The sequence below is a fragment of the Lissotriton helveticus genome, chromosome 5_2, assembly GCF_964261635.1.
Source record: "Lissotriton helveticus chromosome 5_2, aLisHel1.1, whole genome shotgun sequence".
In the NCBI taxonomy this organism is placed as follows: Eukaryota; Metazoa; Chordata; class Amphibia; order Caudata; family Salamandridae; genus Lissotriton; species Lissotriton helveticus.
In genome coordinates, this window is record NC_136066.1 from 3,662,940 (window position 1) to 3,681,276 (window position 18,337).

The 18,337-nt window shown below is 57.0% G+C and overlaps 1 protein-coding gene across 4 annotated transcripts in view; it reads right to left on the minus strand.

Moving 5' to 3' along the window:
- The window catches only part of SPTAN1 (spectrin alpha, non-erythrocytic 1), a 342,467-nt gene that overhangs the window by 52,105 nt on the left and 272,025 nt on the right, over positions 1 to 18,337 (minus strand). For all 4 annotated transcript variants that reach the window (XM_078646605.1, XM_078646604.1, XM_078646602.1 and 1 more), the window contains one exon: positions 2,961 to 3,257. In XM_078646605.1, coding sequence (XP_078502731.1) covers positions 2,961 to 3,257 — 297 coding nt within the window. The remainder of the gene's footprint in view (positions 1 to 2,960; positions 3,258 to 18,337) is intronic.

Sequence of the window (18,337 nt, forward strand, 5' to 3'; positions counted from 1 at the left end):
CTTAGCATTTGGGTAAAGGGGGCAAGCACAGTGCATCCACTGAGAGTCTGTTTACACGGATTGAGACCCTAGAGCTTAGCGTGGAGGTCAAGGGGCAAGCACAGTGCATCCACTGAGAGTCTGTTTACATGGATTGAGACCCTAGAGCTTAGCGTGGAGGTCAAGGGGCAAGCACAGTGCATCCACTGAGGGTCTGTTTACATGGATTGAGACCCCAGAGCTTAGCATTGAGGTCAAGGGGCAAGCACAGTGCATCCACTGAGGGTCTGTTTACATGGATTGAGACCCCAGAGCTTAGCATTGAGGTCAAGGGGCAAGCACAGTGCATCCACTGAGGGTCTGTTTACATGGATTGAGACCCTAGAGCTTGGTTCGGAGGTCAAGGGGCAAGCACAGTGCATCCACTGAGGGTCTGTTTACATGGATTGAGACCCTAGAGCTTAGCATGGAGGTCAAGGGGCAAGCACAGTGCATCCACCGAGGGTCGCTGTTTACATGGATTGAGACCCTAGAGCTTGGTTCGGAGGTCAAGGGGCAAGCACAGTGCATCCACGGGGGTCTGTTTACACGGATTGAGACCCTAGAGCTTAGCACGGAGGTCAAGGGGCAAGCACAGTGCATCCACTGAGGGTCTGTTTACATGGATTGAGACCCCAGAGCTTAGCATTGAGGTCAAGGGACAAGCACAGTGCATCCACTGAGGGTCTGTTTACATGGATTGAGACCCTAGAGCTTGGTTCGGAGGTCAAGGGGCAAGCACAGTGCATCCACTGAGGGTCTGTTTACATGGATTGAGACCCTAGAGCTTAGCATGGAGGTCAAGGGGCAAGCACAGTGCATCCACTGAGGGTCTGTTTACATGGATTGAGACCCTAGAGCTTAGCATGGAGGTCAAGGGGCAAGCACAGTGCATCCACGGAGGTCTGTTTACATCGATTGAGACCCTAGAGCTTAGCATGGAGGTCAAGGGGCAAGCACAGTGCATCCACTGAGGGTCTGTTTACATGGATTGAGACCCTAGAGCTTGGTTCGGAGGTCAAGGGGCAAGCACAGTGCATCCACGGGGGTCTGTTTACACGGATTGAGACCCTAGAGCTTAGCACGGAGGTCAAGGGGCAAGCACAGTGCATCCACTAAGGGTCTGTTTACATGGATTGAGACCCTAGAGCTTAGCGTGGAGGTCAAGGGGCAAGCACTGTGCGTCCACCGAGGGTCCCTGTGTACATGGATTGAGACCCTAGAGCTTAGCGTGGAGGTCAAGAGGGCAAGCACAGTGCATCCACCGAGGGTCGCTGTTTACATGGATTGAGACCCTAGCGCTTAGCATGGAGGTCAAGGGGCAAGCACAGTGCATCCACCGAGGGTCGCTGTTTACATGGATTGAGACCCTAGAGCTTAGCATGGAGGTCAAGGGGCAAGCACAGTGCATCCACTGAGGGTCTGTTTACATGGATTGAGACCCTAGAGCTTAGCTTGGAGGTCAAGGGGCAAGCACAGTGCATCCACCGAGGGTCGCTGTTTACATGGATTGGGACCCTAGAGCTTAGCGTGGAGGTCAAGGGGCAAGCACTGTGCATCCACGGAGGGTCTGTTTACATGAATTGAGACCCTAGAGCTTGGTTCGGAGGTCAAGGGGGCAAGCACAGTGCATCCACGGAGGGTCTGTTTACATGGATTGGGACCCTAGAGCTTGGCTCAGAGGTCAAGGGGGGAAGCTAAGTGCATCCCTCTTTAACAGAGCCTTCTGCCCTTCCTAGCCAGGCTGTAGTAGACTTACTTTGGTGGCAGCATTAGTCTTTACTTTGGGGGGAAGGGGGGGGTACCTGTATCCTTTAGGGTGGGGTTTACTCCAGCTCCCTCCTTGTGAAGTCTGTGCAGTCTCCCTTACCTGGGCTCTGTTCGCATGTGGGATGTGTGAGAGTGTTCAATGGGTGAGGATGGATTGGGGAGCAATTGTGTTAAAGTAAACCACGCTTGTATTTGTCCTGCTGGGCAGTCTACCTCCTGCGCCCCTCTCTAGCCCCTGTAAAAGCTTGAAGGGTTGGGGAATCAACAAACCCTTATCTAGCTCCAACTTCCCTTCTGCTGAGCGATGGACTCAGTCCCTGACCTGGGGTTCATGAACAATCTTTCTAGGGGAGAACATACAGGTAGCAAGAGACTGGGAGTAGGGCAGCAAGCTCTCCCCACGCAGAGACCATGCAATAAACATGCAGGAAATACACCCCCCAGGACTGGAGAGGCACCCAGGATTCAAATGCAACAGACAACCATCTTCAATCTACCCATCAGGGAATTCTGGAACACTGGCATCAACAAGCAGTTTCTCAACGCTTCATTTGACTTCTGAGAAGCCACACTAGTGTGGCTGAATTAGCAGAGACGCAGGGGAAATAGCAATCCGCAGGGATTCCGCCCCTGGAAGACATGGGATCAGTCTGACACAAGGAGCTGGGCTTCAGATCACCAGGCAGAGGCCTGTTCAGCATCCCAGCCAAGACCCACTGACCAGGCAGAGGCCTGTTCAGTATCCCAGCCAAGACCCACTGGGCTTGAGATCACCAGGCAGAGGCCTGTTCAGCATCCCAGCCAAGACCCACTGGGCTTGAGATCACCAGGCAAAGGCCTGTTCAGATTCCCAGCCAAGACCCACTGGGCTTGAGATCACCAGGCAAAGGCCTGTTCAGATTCCCAGCCAAGACCCACTGGGCTTGAGATCACCAGGCAGAGGCATGTTCAGCATCCCTGTCTAGACCTGGCTACCTGCAAGGACTAAGCAGCAGCTATAAAAGGGCAACTACTGTGAAGCCCGAGGAGACGCCAGGCTGTTGCTCAAGATAAGGAAACTTGCTGCACATCAATGAGGAAAACTGGATAATCTTTACATTGTCATTGAAGGTGAGACTACTTTGTACCAACACCTCCCCCACCAGCGCTCAGAAACCTCCTGTTCCCATTACCTTGATTATTTTCTGCAGGTTGCGCCACGTTTCCTCTAGCGCCTCCATTGTGAACCAGGTGTAGGGGTTTGAGGCCACTCGGAAGCTCTTGATCTGTCGGTCCAGCTCAGCGAGCTGATTGAAATCCGTCTGAGCAGAACTCAGCGAGTTGCGGAAAGCATCATGTGCCTCTCGTAAAGCCTTGATCTCCTCCAGCGAGTTACAACGCACTGGGTCAGTTAGATCCTCTTCCGCATTCTCAAACCAACTGTTAAATGCAGAAGCCTTCTTGGCAAATGTCAGGAACAAATCCTCGACCTGTTGAAAAAAAAAAGAAGAAAGTTTGCATTAAGCGACTGCGATCACTCCGCGAGATCTCTGAACGATTTCCCTACAACAGCGAATCCCAAATGACTGCAGGTCAGTTTATTGGAAGGGGAGGTGCAGTTATATCCATGCTGGAAGGCGACTCTAAAGACCCCCTCCACTTCCTTTCTTCCTCCTAGCTATCACGCAGGCTGCATCGGCCCGCATGGCACCCACTTCAACATCTCTCTCCTGCAGGCGCCTACTTCACCTCCAACTTGATCCCATGACAAATCTCTGTCCTTTACGATTTACCACAGCTCCACCACTGGCCACTATTCTGCACCTCCTTCCTCCTCCCTGGAGCTCCGCCACTGGCCACTATTCTGCACCGCCTTCCTCCTCCTAGCAGCTCCACCACTGGCCACTATTCTGCACCGCCTTCCTGCTCCCCGCAGCTCCACCACTGGCCACTATTCTGCACCGCCTTCCTCCTCCCTGGAGCTCCACCACTGGCCACTATTCTGCACCGCCTTCCTCCTCCCTGGAGCTCCACCACTGGCCACTATTCTGCACCGCCTTCCTCCTCCCCGCAGCTCCACCACTGGCCACTATTCTGCACCGCCTTCCTCCTCCCTGGAGCTCCACCACTGGCCACTATTCTGCACCGCCTTCCTCCTGCCTGCAGCTCCACCACTGACCACTATTCTGCACCGCCTTCCTCCTGCCTGCAGCTCCACCACTGACCACTATTCTGCACCGCCTTCCTCCTCCCCGCAGCTCCACCACTGGCCACTATTCTGCACCGCCTTCCTCCTCCCTGGAGCTCCACCACTGGCCACTATTCTGCACCTCTTTCCTCCTCCCTGGAGCTCCACCACTGGCCACGATTCTGCACCGCCTTCCTCATCCCTGGAGCTCCACCACTGGCCACGATTCTGCACCGCCTTCCTCCTCCCTGGAACTCCACCACTGGCCACTATTCTGCACCTCTTTCCTCCTCCCTGGAGCTCCACCACTGGCCACGATTCTGCACCGCCTTCCTCCTCCCTGGAGCTCCACCACTGGCCACTATTCTGCACCTCTTTCCTCCTCCCTGCAGCTCCACCACTGGCCACTATTCTGCACCGCCTTCCTCATCCCTGGAGCTCCACCCATGGCCACGATTCTGCACCTCTTTCCTCCTCCCTGGAGCTCCACCACTGGCCACTATTCTGCACCTCTTTCCTCCTCCCTGGAGCTCCACCACTGGCCACGATTCTGCACCTCTTTCCTCCTCCCTGGAGCTCCACCCATGGCCACGATTCTGCACCTCTTTCCTCCTCCCTGCAGCTCCACCACTGGCCACTATTCTGCACCGCCTTCCTGCTCCCTGCAGCTCCACCACTGACCACTATTCTGCACCGCCTTCCTCATCCCTGGAGCTCCACCACTGGCCACTATTCTGCACCTCTTTCCTCCTCCCTGGAGCTCCACAACTGGCCACGATTCTGCACCGCCTTCCACCCTGCGGCTCCACCACTGACCACTATTCTGCACCGCCTTCCTCATCCCTGGAGCTCCACCACTGGCCACTATTCTGCACCTCTTTCCTCCTCCCTGGAGCTCCACCACTGGCCACGATTCTGCACCGCCTTCCTCATCCCTGGAGCTCCACCACTGGCCACGATTCTGCACTGCCTTCCTCCTCCCTGGAACTCCACCACTGGCCACTATTCTGCACCTCTTTCCTCCTCCCTGGAGCTCCACCACTGGCCACGATTCTGCACCGCCTTCCTCCTCCCTGGAGCTCCACCACTGGCCACGATTCTGCACCGCCTTCCTCCTCCCTGGAGCTCCACCACTGGCCACTATTCTGCACCTCTTTCCTCCTCCCTGGAGCTCCACCACTGGCCACTATTCTGCACCTCTTTCCTCCTCCCTGGAACTCCACCACTGGCCACTATTCTGCACCTCTTTCCTCCTCCCTGGAGCTCCACCACTGGCCACGATTCTGCACCTCTTTCCTCCTCCCTGGAGCTCCACCACTGGCCACGATTCTGCACCGCCTTCCTCCTCCCTGGAGCTCCACCACTGGCCACGATTCTGCTCCGCCTTCCTCCTCCCTGGAGCTCCACCCATGGCCACGATTCTGCACCTCTTTCCTCCTCCCTGGAGCTCCACAACTGGCCACTATTCTGCACCGCCTTCCTCATCCCTGGAGCTCCACCACTGGCCACTATTCTGCACCTCTTTCCTCCTCCCTGGAGCTCCACCACTGGCCACTATTCTGCACCTCTTTCCTCCTCCCTGGAACTCCACCACTGGCCACTATTCTGCACCTCTTTCCTCCTCCCTGGAGCTCCACCACTGGCCACTATTCTGCACCGCCTTCCTCATCCCTGGAGCACCACTGGCCACTATTCTGCACCGCCTTCCTCCTCCCTGCAGCTCCACAACTGGCTCCTTTTCTGCACCGCCTTCTTCCTCCTTGCGGCTCCACCACTGGCCACGATTCTGCACCGCCTTCCTCATCCCTGGAGCTCCACCACTGGCCACTATTCTGCTCCGCCTTCCTCCTCCTTGCGGCTCCACCACTGGCCACGATTCTGCACCGCCTTCCTCATCCCTGGAGCTCCACCACTGGCCACTATTCTGCACCGCCTTCCTCCTTGCGGCTCCACCACTGGCCACTATTCTGCACCGCCTTCCTCCTCCCTGCGGCTCCACCACTGGCCACTATTCTGCACCGCCTTCCTCATCCCTGGAGCTCCACCACTGGCCACTATTCTGCACCGCCTTCCTCATCCCTGGAGCTCCACCACTGGCCACTATTCTGCACCGCCTTCCTGCTCCCTGCAGCTCCACCACTGGCCACTATTCTGCACCGCCTTCCTCCTCCCCGCAGCTTCACCACTGGCCACTATTCTGCACCGCCTTCCTCATCCCTGGAGCTCCACCACTGGCCACTATTCTGCACCGCCTTCCTCCTCCCCGCAGCTCCACCACTGGCCACTATTCTGCACCGCCTTCCTCCTCCCCGCAGCTCCACCACTGGCCACTATTCTGCACCGCCTTCCTGCTCCCTGCAGCTCCACCACTGGCCACTATTCTGCACCTCCTTCCTCATCCCTGGAGCTCCACCACTGGCCACTATTCTGCACCTCTTTCCTCCTCCCTGCGGCTCCACCCATGGCCACGATTCTGCACCGCCTTCCTGCTCCCTGCAGCTCCACCACTGATCACTATTCTGCACCTCCTTCCTCATCCCTGGAGCTCCACCACTGGCCACTATTCTGCACCTCCTTCCTCCTCCTGGCGGCTCCACCACTGGCCACTATTCTGCACCTCCTTCCTGCTCCCCGCAGCTCCACCACTGGCCACTATTCTGCACCTCCTTCCTCATCCCTGGAGCTCCACCACTGGCCACTATTCTGCACCTCTTTCCTCCTCCCTGCGGCTCCACCCATGGCCACGATTCTGCACCTCTTTCCTCCTCCCTGCAGCTCCACCACTGGCGACTATTCTGCACCACCTTCCTCATCCCTGGAGCACCACTGGCCACTATTCTGCACCTCCTTCCTCCTCCCCGCAGCTCCACCACTGGCCACGATTCTGCACCGCCTTCCTGCTCCCTGCAGCTCCACCACTGATCACTATTCTGCACCACCTTCCTCCTCCCCGCAGCTCCACCACTGGCCACTATTCTGCACCACCTTCCTCATCCCTGGAGCACCACTGGCCACGATTTTGCACCTCTTTCCTCATCCCTGGAGCTCCACCACTGGCCACTATTCTGCACCGCCTTCCTCCTTGCGGCTCCACCGACCACTATGTTTGCCCCTTCACTGCCTCTTCCCTGCAGCTTCACCACCGACCACTATTTCTGCACCTTCCTTAGTCTTTCCTGCAGCTTCTGCTGCTTCATGGCCGACCACAGTTTCTGCACCTTCCTTAGTCTTTCCTGCAGCTTCTGCTGCTGCTGCTTCATGGCCGACCACAGTTTCTGCACCTTCCTTCTTCTGCCCTGCAGCTCCACCACCGACTACTATCTCTGCACCTTCCTTCCTCTTCCCTGCAGCAACACCAACGACTATTCTGCACCTTCCTTCCTCCTCCTTGCGGCTCCACCACCGACCACTATTCTGCATTTTCCAGCATTCAATCCATGCATCAATTTTCCTTTACAAGCCTCTGTATTTATTCCCTCACATTGCTGTACCTCTTTGTAGGAGAGTAGGGTCTGCAATCCTATGATCACCCAGATTTTTGCTTTTTGCTGCACTGGTTTACGACTTTCCCTGGCTGTGGGCCTGCTAATCAGACCCACAGCCTAGCTGTTCTCTCTATCCAAATTGTACTCAGGTACTGAATTGGCCCTGGGCCCTCTCCAAGTCCCTGTACCCAGGGCTGAGGTGCACCCAGAAGTCTCCCAGGGGCTGAAGCATGTATTGTGCCACCCCTGGATTGACTAACTAAAACTGACACAACTGGCTGCACGACAGCTGGGGCAAGGTGGTGTACTCACCCTTTGCTTTAGATATAGTATACCTATATCTAACCCTAAAATGGACACACAGATCTCCTATCAGTCACTCCTATGGCAGGCCTTAACAATCCTGAAGGCAGAGTGCTTGGAATCGTGTGAGATGGTGCTCTGGCATGAGCTGAGCCTGTCTGCGGCTCTCGGGATCCATCCCTTAGCCGTTTCCATGATATCGCATACCATATACTCTTAAGTGCATTATAATCCTCGCGGTTATGTGCCAACTCTGGTATCGCTTTATCAAAACATGTCGAGTAAGGTGTCATACGAATTGGAATACTAACCCCTCGCCAATTCTGGCGACGGGGTTAGCATTCCACCCTTCTAGAGGGACACGACATGCATGTAACCTATAACCCGGTTAAAAGTCAGACAGAGCCTTAGCATCCACAAAATGGATGCTGCCACCGAGACACAAGTCTGCCCTCCTGCTGCTGGGAGTCCTCCCAGAGCAGGAGATAAGGACAAAGGGTTTCCTGCCAGGGGCGGTGCCAGCACCGTCCCAGACAGGGTTTTGTGTATTGTAGGTAGGCAGGGCTTTAGAGGAAGGTGACTGCACGTGGCACCCCGGTGCTCACTGTGCATAGGCTGGCTGGAACCAGTTCCAGGGTCACTCCAGACCCTGTGCTGGGGAAAAGCCCGCCAAGGAAGTGGGTGTAACCACCCCCCTCCTAGTCCCACCCATAGGGCAGGACTTAGTCGCGTGCCAGCCCCTTTTTACAGGATAAAGGTAGAGACTGGCCCCCTTCCAAATCAGATCATCTTTGAATCCTGAAACTACTTTCTGCGAAAGGAACTCAAGACTTCTTCCTAAGATTTCTCCCTTGTGACTAAGGAGTAGTCACCCTGCATCCGCAGGCACCATCTAAGAACACTGCGGTCTGCTGCAAGTCCTTCCTCCGGAATCTGACTGCCCAGCTCGACGAGAACCGGCTTCCCTGGCACCTCTGACCTCTACCCACCTCTACAGCCCAGCTGAGAACCGTGGGTGCGACGAGACCTTAAGGGACCGGCCATCTGCAAGACTGCACGACTTCTTTCCAGCAAGCCCGCCGAGTGAATTCCTGGTGAGTGCTTTGGGGTCCGAGAAACCCCCACCCTGAGCAGCTCCAGCACCGAAGAGCAGCCCCCCAGCATCTCCACGATCTGCGTGGGGCCCTTCTGCTTTTTGCTGCTCACCGCGTTGTTTAGCTACTAGCCCGCTGGCTTGTGGCCTTCCTGACGACGCCCGACGACATTTCTGCTGCTGGTCTGGTTGCTCCAGACTGGCCCTTGCTTCCCTCCATCGGAGAAGTACCCTGGACCCTCCTGGTCCACTCAAGACGCCATTTTAGGTCCACCGCGTGGGCCTTGCATTTGCCAAGACTTGTTGCCCAATCCTGGGTCCAGCGACGTCGACAGCAAGAACCTTCGTGGGACAGCTCGCACCTCCATCCTGGTCGCCGACAACGCCTCCTGGTCCGAGAGACTGCAGAGCCCAGCAGCGCCCACTCACCTGACTGCGGTGACTTCGCCCGGTGCCATCCTGGTGCCCACTTAATCACAGGCTAGTGATTCAAGAACTTGGTCCCCTCTGCTTTCAGGTTTTCTTCTTCCTTGATCCAGGCTTGGATCCATCGAACTTTCCTTCACTGGTCGCCTGCCAGCAACTTCTTCCTTCCAGGCTCCTGGTCCGGCAACGAGATCCCCGACGTCTTTTCAGACCTATGCAGCTGCAGCCCCTGGGCTAGGTAACTTCGGCACTCCGGTGTCCCAGCATAGCCTCACTATCCAAGGGTCAGGATCCACTGTCGTTTTCTCCCTACCAGGTCGGGTTCGCCCGTGAACACTAACTTTGTGAATTCTAGCTTCCATAGACTTTGTCCCGCATCCCGCGTGAGAGTGCACACTCTGCACCCGAGTCCCCTGGGCCTCCTAGTAGTAATCTAACGATTCCCTAGTCCAGTCCTAGCGATTCCAAAGCCTATTAGAACTATTACTTACCTGCTAGTAATTCGCATTCCACTTTTAAAGTATATGGTTTTTCGTGCCCCTCGGGCATTTGTGTATAACGTGCTAACTTAAGTATTTTCGTAAGAGTTTTGTTGTGTGCTTAGCTCCCTGTCTCATAAAGAGCCAGGGTAGTCTTGTTATAAATAAATACACTGTTTATTTTCATAACAACTTGTGTGGTGTCCTTTCACTGGGTGTTCAAGGGGTAATGTGATGGTAAAACAGCTGGCTTAACACGCCCTTGTAGGAGAGTAGGGTCTGCAATCCTATGATCACCCAGATTTTTGCTTTTTGCTGCACTGGTTTACGACTTTCCCTGGCTGTGGGCCTGCTAATCAGACCCACAGCCTAGCTGTTCTCTCTATCCAAATTGTACTCAGGTACTGAATTGGCACTGGGCCCTCTCCAAGTCCCTGTACCCAGGGCTGAGGTGTACCCAGAAGTCTCCCAGGGGCTGAAGCATGTATTATGCCACCCCTGGATTGACTAACTAAAACTGACACAACTGGCTGCACGACAGCTGGGGCAAGGTGGTGTACTCACCCTTTGCTTTAGATATAGTATACCTATATCTAACCCTAAAATGGACACACAGATCTCCTATCAGTCACTCCTATGGCAGGCCTTAACAATCCTGAAGGCAGAGTGCTTGGAATCGTGTGAGAGGGTGCTCTGGCATGAGCTGAGCCTGTCTGCGGCTTTCGGGATCTATCCCTTAGCCGTTTCCATGATATCGCATACCATATACTCTTAAGTGCATTATAATCCTCGCGGTTATGTGCCAACTCTGGTATCGCTTTATCAAAACATGTCGAGTAAGGTGTCATACGAATTGGAATACTAACCCCTCGCCAATTCTGGCGACGGGGTTAGCATTCCACCCTTCTAGAGGGACACGACATGCCTGTAACCTATAACCCGGTTAAAAGTCAGACAGAGCCTTAGCATCCACAAAATGGATGCTGCCACCGAGACACAAGTCTGCCCTCCTGCTGCTGGGAGTCCTCCCAGAGCAGGAGATAAGGACAAAGGGTTTCCTGCCAGGGGCGGTGCCAGCACCGTCCCAGACAGGGTTTTGTGTATTGTAGGTAGGCAGGGCTTTAGAGGAAGGTGACTGCAAGTAGCACCCCGGTGCTCACTGTGCATAGGCCGGCTTGAACCAGTTCCAGGGTCACTCCAGACCCTGTGCTGGGGAAAAGCCCGCCAAGGAAGTGGGTGTAACCACCCCCCTCCTGGTCCCACCCATAGGGCAGGACCTAGTCGCGTGCCAGCCCCTTTTTACAGGATAAAGGTAGAGACTGGCCCCCTTCCAAATCAGATCATCTTTGAATCCTGAAACTACTTTCTGCGAAAGGAACTCAAGACTTCTTCCTAAGATTTCTCCCTTGTGACTAAGGAGTAGTCACCCTGCATCCGCAGGCACCATCTAAGAACACTGCGGTCTGCTGTAAGTCCTTCCTCCGGAATCCGACTGCCCAGCTCGACGAGAACCGGCTTCCCTGGCACCTCTGACCTCTACCCACCTCTACAGCCCAGCTGAGAACCGTGGGTGCGACGAGACCTCAAGGGACCGGCCATCTGCAAGACTGCACGACTTCTTTCCAGCAAGCCTGCCGAGTGAATTCCTGGTGAGTGCTTTGGGGTCCGAGAAGCCCCCACCCTGAGCAGCTCCAGCACCGAAGTGCAGCCCCCCAGCATCTCCACGATCTGCGTGGGGCCCTTCTGCTTTCCGCTGCTCACCGCGTTGTTTGGCTACTAGCCCGTTGGCTTGTGGCCTTCCTGACGACGCCCGACGACATTTCTGCTGCTGGTCTGGTTGCTCCAGACTGGCCCTTGCTCCCTCCCAGAAGAGGAGCACCCCGGACCCTCCTGGTCCACTCAAGACGCCATTTTGAGTCCACCGCGTGGGCTTGAATTAGCCAAGGCTTGTTGCCCAATCCTGGGTAACTTCGACGCCAACGACTTCATCCTCCGTGGGACAGCTCGCACCTCCATCCTGGTCGCCGACAACGCCTCCTGGTCCGAGAGACTGCAGAGCCCAGCAGCGCCCACTCACCTGACTGCGGTGACTTCGCCCGGTGCCATCCTGGTGCCCACTTAATCACTGGCTAGTGATTCAAGAACTTGGTCCCCTCTGCTTTCAGGTTTCTTCTTCCTTGATCCAGGCTTGGATCCATCGAACTTTCCTTCACTGGTCGCCTGCCAGCAACTTCTTCCTTCCAGGCTCCTGGTCCGGCAACGAGATCCCCGACGTCTTTTCAGACCTATGCAGCTGCAGCCCCTGGGCTAGGTAACTTCGGCACTTCGGTGTCCCAGCATAGCCTCACTATCCTAGGGTCAGGATCCACTGTCGTTTTCTTCCTACCAGGTCGGGTTCGCCCGTGAACACTAACTTTGCCTTTTCTAGCTTCCATAGACTTTGTCCCGCATCCCGCGTGAGAGTGCACACTCTGCACCCGAGTTCCCTAGGCCTCCTGCTAGTAATCTAAAGGTTCAGTAGTCCAGTCCTAGCGATCCCAAAGCCTCTGAGAATCGTTACTTACCTGCTAGTAATTCGCATTCCACTTTGAAAGTATATGGTTTTTCGTGCCCCTCGGGCATTTGTGTAACGTGCTAACTTAAAAGTATTTTCGTAAGAGTTTTGTTGTGTGCTTAGCACCCTGTCCTCATAAAGAGTACAGGGTTGTTGTGATTCTAATAAATACATTGTTTATTTTCATAACACTTGTGTGGTGTCCTTTCACTGGGTGTTCAAGGGGTAATGTGATGGTAAAACAGCTGGCTTAACGAACAAGTTACTTACCTTCGGTAACGATATATCTGTAAGAAACAGTAGTTAGTATTAGATTCCTTACCTTAGAATATCCCCAGGCGTCAGTCTGGATCCGGAAACTTTTGCGTAGCAGTACCCCTGCGCGTCGGTAGGCGTCGTCTGCAGGCGTCCCCTGCGGCTCCGCGTCGTCGGCGTCGTGCGCCGTGATGACGTCGCTGGAGTATATAGACGCCGCCTCCGCGCGCTGACGTCAGTTCTTTGCACACAGCTTTTCCGCGCCAGAACACGCAGAGCCATGTGAGAACCAACACTGGTGCCATTTGAAACTAGGGCCCTGAAAGGGATGTCCTTAACCCTAGGTATCAGTTCGCAGAACGGGGAGGATGGGCGGGGCGGTAAGGAATCTAATACTAACTACTGTTTCTTACAGATATATCGTTACCGAAGGTAAGTAACTTGTTCATCTGAAAGAAACAGGTTAGTATTAGATTCCTTACCTTAGAATAGATACCCCAGCAATACCAACCCCGGTGGTGGGTCTGCGAACCAATACAACCTACACCAGAAAGTCCTGGAGGACCGAACGGCCAAAGAAGCCATCCCTCCGGACTTGACTGTCCAGGCAGTAGTGCCTCGCAAAGGTGTGCAGCGAGGCCCACGTGGCCGCCTGGCAAATGTCCTGCAAAGGGACTCCCCGGCCCAGGGCAGTAGTAGCCGCCGTGGCCCGAGTGGAATGGGCCCTCAGCCCAACAGGAGGCTCCTTCCGAGCCAAAGAGTAGCATGCTTTGATGCACAGGACGACCCACCGAGAGATGGTCCGTTTCTGTACCGCCCTTCCCTTCTTCTCACCCACGTAGCCAACAAACAGTTGGTCATCCACCCGGAACTGGCGTGTGCGATCCATATAGAATGAAAGCGCACGTTTTGGGTCCAGACGATGGAGTCGCTCTTCATCCTTTGAAGGATGCGGAGGCGAGAAGAAAGAGGGCAAGGTGATGGACTGCCCAATGTGAAAAGCAGAGACTACCTTGGGCAGGAAAGAAGGTCTAGTCCGAAGAACCACCTTATCAGGATGAACAGACAAGAAAGGAGGATGAATAGAAAGAGCCTGGAGCTCACTCACTCTCCTGGCAGAGGTGATGGCTACCAGGAAGGCCGTCTTTAAGGTGAGAAGACGGAGAGGACAGGAATGAAGGGGCTCAAAGGGAGCGCACATCAGGAAAGTCAAAACCAGGTTCAAGTCCCACTGAGGCATCACGAACGGAGTTGGAGGATACATGTGCGTGATGCCCTTCAAGAATCTCAACACAATAGGGGACTTGAACAAAGATGGCTGATCAGGTAGCCTCAAGAAGGCGGAAAGGGCAGAAAGATAGCCCTTGATAGTGCCCAGAGCAGAGCCCTGCTGGGCAAGGGAAAGGAGGAAGAGGAGAACCTCAGACAGAGGGGCAGAAAGGGGATCCACAGCCTTCGCTGTGCACCATGCCACAAATCTGTTCCACCGGCAGGCGTATACCGACTTTGTGGAGGGACGCCTGGCTGCCAGAATGACATCACAGACTTCAGGAGGCAAGTCAAATGGCCTCAACTGTCGCCGCTCAATCTCCACGCATGGAGGTGGAGACTGGACAGGTTCGGGTGGAGGACCGTCCCCTGCTGCTGCGACAGAAGGTCCTCCTGAAGGGGCAGGCGGATCGAGGGACCGACTGTCATGCTGAGTAGCTCGGGATACCAGTACCTTCGAGCCCAGTCCGGAGCCACAAGGATAACTTGGGCCCGGTCGCGCCTGATCTTCTTCAGCACTCTGGGCAGAAGTGGTATAGGCGGAAAGGCGTACAACAGACCGCAACTCCACTCGCGCCGAAAGGCGTCGCCGAGCGAGTGCCGTCTTGGAAACTCCAACGCGCAGAACTGATGACATTGCGCGTTCTCTTCTGTGGCGAATAGATCTAACCAAGGCTCTCCCCATTGCTGAAAGAGGCCTCTCGCCACATCCGAGTTCAGACGCCATTCGTGATCCACCGAGCACCGACGGCTGAGTTCGTCCGCCCTGGCGTTCAGAGAACCTGCCAGGTGTTGAACCGTCAGAGTCACGCCCTGACGTTCCAGCCATTGCCAGAGGCGCAGAGCCTCTTGGCAAAGGGTCCACGACCCCACACCGCCCTGTTTGTTGCAGTACCACATGGCGGTGGTGTTGTCCGTGAACACCTGCACTACACTCCCGTTGACAAAGGGGAGGAATGCCTTCAGTGCCAGGCGAATCGCCCGCAGCTCCAACATGTTGATATGGAGCCGGGACTCCGCCGGAGACCAGAGGCCTCTGATCTCCGCCTCTCCCAAGTGGCCACCCCAGCCTTGGAGGGACGCGTCCGTCACAACCACGTGCTCCGGCTGGGGAAGGGAGAGGGATCTGCCCCTGACCCAATCGCGGTCTGTAAGCCACCACTGCAACTGTCTCGCAGTGCCCTCCGAGATCAGGACATGGTCGGATAGGTTGCCCTGATGCTGGGCCCACTGAAACTTCAGGTCCCACTGCAGAGCCCGCATCCGCCATCTGGCGTGATGCACCAGAAGGATGCAGGAGGCCATCAGCCCCAGAAGCCGCAGCGTCAACCTGACCGAAACCCGGGATAACGGCTGAAAGATGGGAATCAGAGCCTGAATATCCCGGACCCGCCGTTCCGGGGGATAAACCCGAAACTGCGCCGAGTCGAGAACCGCTCCGATGAAAAGGAGCTTTTGAGAGGGACACAGGTGTGATTTCGGCACATTGATGGAAAACCCCAACTCGTGCAGGAGGTCTGCCGTCATCTGAAGGTGGTGGACGACTGTCTGGGGCGAGCCCGCCTTCAACAGCCAGTCGTCGAGGTAGGGGAAGACTGAAACCCCTAACCGGCGCAGATGAGCTGCGACCACCGCCATCACTTTCGTGAACACCCGTGGGGCGCTGGTAAGGCCGAATGGGAGCACGATAAACTGAAAATGCTCGTGGCCTACCGTGAACCGCAGGTAACGCCGGTGGGCCGGCAGGACGGGGATGTGAAAGTACGCATCCTGCAAGTCCAACGCTACCATCCAGTCTTGTGGGTCTAGAGCAGCCAAGACCTGAGCCAAAGTCAACATCTTGAACTTCTCCTTCCGGAGGAAGCCGTTGACGTTCCGTAGATCCAAGATAGGACGCAGGCCTCCCTTGTCCTTCTTGGGCACCAGAAAGTAGTGGGAGTAGCAACCACACCCTACTTCTGGCCCAGGAACGCGCTCGATGGCCCCCTTGGCCAAGAGGGCCGTAACTTCCTCCTGCAGAAGTGTCAAGTGGTCCCCCGACACACGGTGGTTCTGCGGTGGCATGGCTGGAGGAGTGGACTCGAAGGGGAGGGCATAGCCCCTTCGGACAAGCTGCAGCACCCACCTGTCCGATGTTATCGCGCGCCAGCGGGAGTGGTGATGGCGAACCCTGCCACCCACTGGCGTCACGTGAGCCCGAAAGCTCGGACTAGGAAGGCTTGGATGCCGCAGCGGAGGGAGGCGTGGACTGACCACGACGCTGGCCTCTACCGCCACCACGGCGGAAACCACGGGCGCCACCGCGCTGGGGAGCGCTCTGCGCCGCGTGGCTGGCAGCACGTGTGGGACCTCCTCTCCCTTGGCCACGAAAGGGCCGAAACGAACCCGTCTGCTGGCGCTGGGTCTGGGTCGAGAGACCCAAGGACTTGGCCGTGACCCTGGAGTCCTTGAAGCGCTCCAGCGCGTGGTCCGCTTTGTCACCAAATAGGCGACTGCCATCAAATGGCATGTCCATAAGCGTATTTTGGACGTCTGGTGAGAAGTTGGCAGATCTCAGCCAGGCATGGCGACGAATCGCCACCGTAGTGGACATGGCCCGTCCCAGGGAGTCCGTGGTGTCCAGACCACAACGGATCGAGTACCGCGCCGCATCCCGGCCTTCAACAAAGGCCCGGGTGAGCTTGTCCCGCACTTCCTGGGGGCATTGCGGCAAACACTCCTCGACCGTATCCCACAGGGAGTGGGTGTAGCGGCCCAAGAGGCACGCGGTGTTACAAGACCGCAGTCCAGCACTCAAAGAGGAAAACACTTTCTTTCCGAATTGGTCGTACCTCTTTGATTCCCGGTCGGGCGGAGCCGACGGAAATGCGGACTGCGAAGTGGAGGCCTGGATCACCAGACTCTCCGGGGAGGGATGGGTGGACAGGAAGGCAGGGTCGTCCGCGCAGGGACGGTGACGCCTGGCAACGTTCCGGTCAACCGGCGCACCAGAGGCGGGCCTGGACCAGGTGCCCAGAAGGACATCCGTCAGGGCCTCATTAAACGGCAGCAGAGGCTCCTGGGGGCATGACTGCGGTTTAAAAACTTCCGTCAGGATATTCGGTTTGACCTTCGCGACGGGGAGCTCAAGGTGTAAGGCCTTGGCAGCCCTCATCAGGACCACCGAATAGGCAGCACCCGCCTCGGACGCCACAGGGGACGGAGAGACAAACCCAGGGTTGGGCGACTCGTCCAGGCCACTGGCATCACCCAGATCACCTACCCAGTCCACATCGTACTGGCAGGCACGGGATAGAGGGTCCTCAGACCCCTCCCAACCCTCACCATACTCCTCCTCGTCATACCCATATTCTGGGTCGACGATATAGACATCGGGGTCAACGGGCCCCATCGGCGTCGGGTCCGGCGTCGGCCGACGCCGGTCCGGCTCCGAGTCCGGAGTCGGGGAGGAAAGGGGGGTGGCGCCGCGCGGCGTCGGTGCCGGGGACCCGACGCCGGCCGGAGCCGACGGCGGAGTCGCTGCACCACGCGGGGGCGGTACCCTGGGCTGGCCCACAGGAACCGACGCCGGAGAGGCCGGGAGACCAGCCGGCGACGAACCAGAGGGAACCAGCGGCGCCGGGGCCGGAGCCACCGGCGGCGCCGGGGCAGGAGCACCCGAACCGCTCGGGCCCCCAGACGGGACCGACGGGCCCGCAGGCGCCGAAGGCCCCGCCGGAGAAGACCTCGCCCTCATAGCAATGAGGAAGGCCTCGATCTCCTCACGCGACGCGCCTTCCCCAGGGACCGACAGGTGTGGGGCAGACGGCGTCGGCGACCCATGCGGGACCGCGGGGGTGGGGTCACCCGAGCCCCCGGCCGCAGCACGCGGGCGTCGGGGGGAGTCGGGGGTGCGATGGCGACGCCCCGACTTCTTGTGCTTACCTGACGAGCCGGAGGAATGGTGGCGACTCCCGGAGCGCCCATGGCGGCTCCGCGACCGCTCCCTCGACCGCTCCCTCGACCTCCGACCGGACCGGGACCGCTCTCGACGCGGGGCCGACAACCGGAGTTCGAGAAGCTTGCGGGACCGCTCCCGCCTAGCTTTTCCGGTCAAGGCCCGACAGTCGACGCAGGACTCCACGTCGTGGTCCGCGCCCAGACACCGGAGGCAGAGTCGATGGTGGTCGGTGACCGACATCATGCGGTCGCACTCGTCACAACTCTTGAAACCGGGCATCCTACCGGCACCGTAAAGATCAATCAGTTAACAAAAAACTTGGTCAAAAGACCGGAGTACTGCTCTTCGGATCTGCGCTAACTGGCGCGGAAAAAAGAAGAACTGACGTCAGCGCGCGGAGGCGGCGTCTATATACTCCAGCGACGTCATCACGGCGCACGACGCCGACGACGCGGAGCCGCAGGGGACGCCTGCAGACGACGCCTACCGACGCGCAGGGGTACTGCTACGCAAAAGTTTCCGGATCCAGACTGACGCCTGGGGATATTCTAAGGTAAGGAATCTAATACTAACCTGTT